This window comes from Eurypyga helias, unplaced genomic scaffold (assembly GCF_000690775.1).
Source record: "Eurypyga helias isolate BGI_N326 unplaced genomic scaffold, ASM69077v1 scaffold23679, whole genome shotgun sequence".
NCBI lineage: Eukaryota > Metazoa > Chordata > Aves > Eurypygiformes > Eurypygidae > Eurypyga > Eurypyga helias.
Window position 1 is genome coordinate 941 of NW_010270906.1, and position 1435 is coordinate 2375.

At 56.0% G+C, this 1435-nt stretch overlaps 1 protein-coding gene across 1 annotated transcript; it reads right to left on the bottom strand.

Moving 5' to 3' along the window:
* Window positions 1-410: 410 nt before the first annotated feature.
* Window positions 411-881, bottom strand: UCN3 (urocortin 3). The gene has a single exon (XM_010158627.1). The coding sequence runs from the start codon at window positions 879-881 to the stop codon at window positions 411-413; it is 471 nt and encodes a 156-aa protein (XP_010156929.1).
* Window positions 882-1435: the final 554 nt, after the last annotated feature.

Here is a 1435-nt window from a genome sequence, read left to right on the forward strand (position 1 = left end):
CAGGTTGAGCTGGAGAAAGGCCTTTGGAAATCTTTTGGAAGACTCTTTGGAAAGGCTATGGGCCTCAACAGACCCAACCAACCACCTGGGGGAGGCGATGGGAGAACAAAGCATTGAAAACTCAAGAGGTTGTAGCTTTAATTAGGGATCTTCCCGAGGTGAGATGTCCCCTTGCCCCATTGTGGACACAAGCCTCTTCCCCACACATGGAAATGTCCAGAAGGAGGGATGGAGGAGATTGGGAAGGAGAGAAGGAGGAAGATATGAAAGTTAGGTAGCTCTATGGGTCAAAAATATACAACACTGATATCATACATGGCCGTCAGTCCCCTCTGGTCAGCACACCAGGGCCGGGTGGTGGCTCTGTGCAGCCAGCCCTTCTCCGAGTCCCCCCTTCCCCATGGGGGGGGTCACTTCCGCCGCCCGATTTGGGCCATGAGGTGTGCATTGGCAGCAGCCTTTGCCCGCAAGTTCTTGGCTTTGGCAATATTGAAGAGGATGTTCATGATGTTGGTGGGGACATCAAGGGAGAGGGTGACCTTGGTGCGATGGTCGCTCTTGGCCCGATTCTGGTACGTCTTCCCCTTCACCTGCGCCTGGGAGACATATTTGTAATGGCCTTCTCCAGGGAACGTCCTTTTCCCCATCTCTTCATCCACTGCCTCCTGCCTCTCCTCCTCCTCAGATGCCTCGTCTGGCAGTGTGGAGTCGAAGCTGCGTTTGTCCAAGATGGCATTTTCCTCCGGGTAGCTCTTCTGGGCTTCAGCAAGGGCCGCATTGAGGCAGCTGAAGATGGAGGCGGCATTGTAGAGGCGGAGAGCCTGGCCGGTCTCAGCAGCGCACAGGAGGGCGAGGAGGAGCAGCAGCCTGGTGTGGGGCATTGCGGTAGCCTGCCTGGTGGAGAGAATGAAGGGAGGGTGGAGCTGGGCATGAGCACCATCATCCCCTTGTCCTCCCAAATCCCATGGTTCACCTCCCATGTTCCCCACAGGTCCCATCTAAGGGTTAGGTCAGATGGGAATGAGTTACCCTGGGGCCTCCTCCTCCAAGGTGCAACGCCTCAGCCCTTGGTTTTAGGGTGCTGAGCTGGAGGTGGGATGTCCAAGGTGCTTCACAAGGCTGCTGCCTTGCAGAGGAGGATTTGGCCATCCCTTTCCTGAAACACGAGTGCCTGCTGCAGGAGAGCTGGTTTCCACCATGACCTCTTCCCGGAGCAGTCTTATTGCAGTCACCATGCAGCCCTCTCCACCTTGCTAACACCTCCACGGAGTAACCCTGGGTACCACCAGCTGCTGTAAGGGTGGGCTTTCCTTTCAGGTCCTCTCTGGTCAGCCTGAAGCTACCAAAGACGTTCCTGTGCTCTCTGAAGTTGGCACTTGCTCATCTCACCCAACTTGGTCTGAAAAGGGCATGGAGAGTCGAGTACAACTGGCCT

Bases quoted from the DNA above. Each gene is read 5' to 3' on its own strand.
- UCN3 (XM_010158627.1), bottom strand. From the start codon at position 881: ATGCCCCACACCAGGCTGCTGCTCCTCCTCGCCCTCCTGTGCGCTGCT.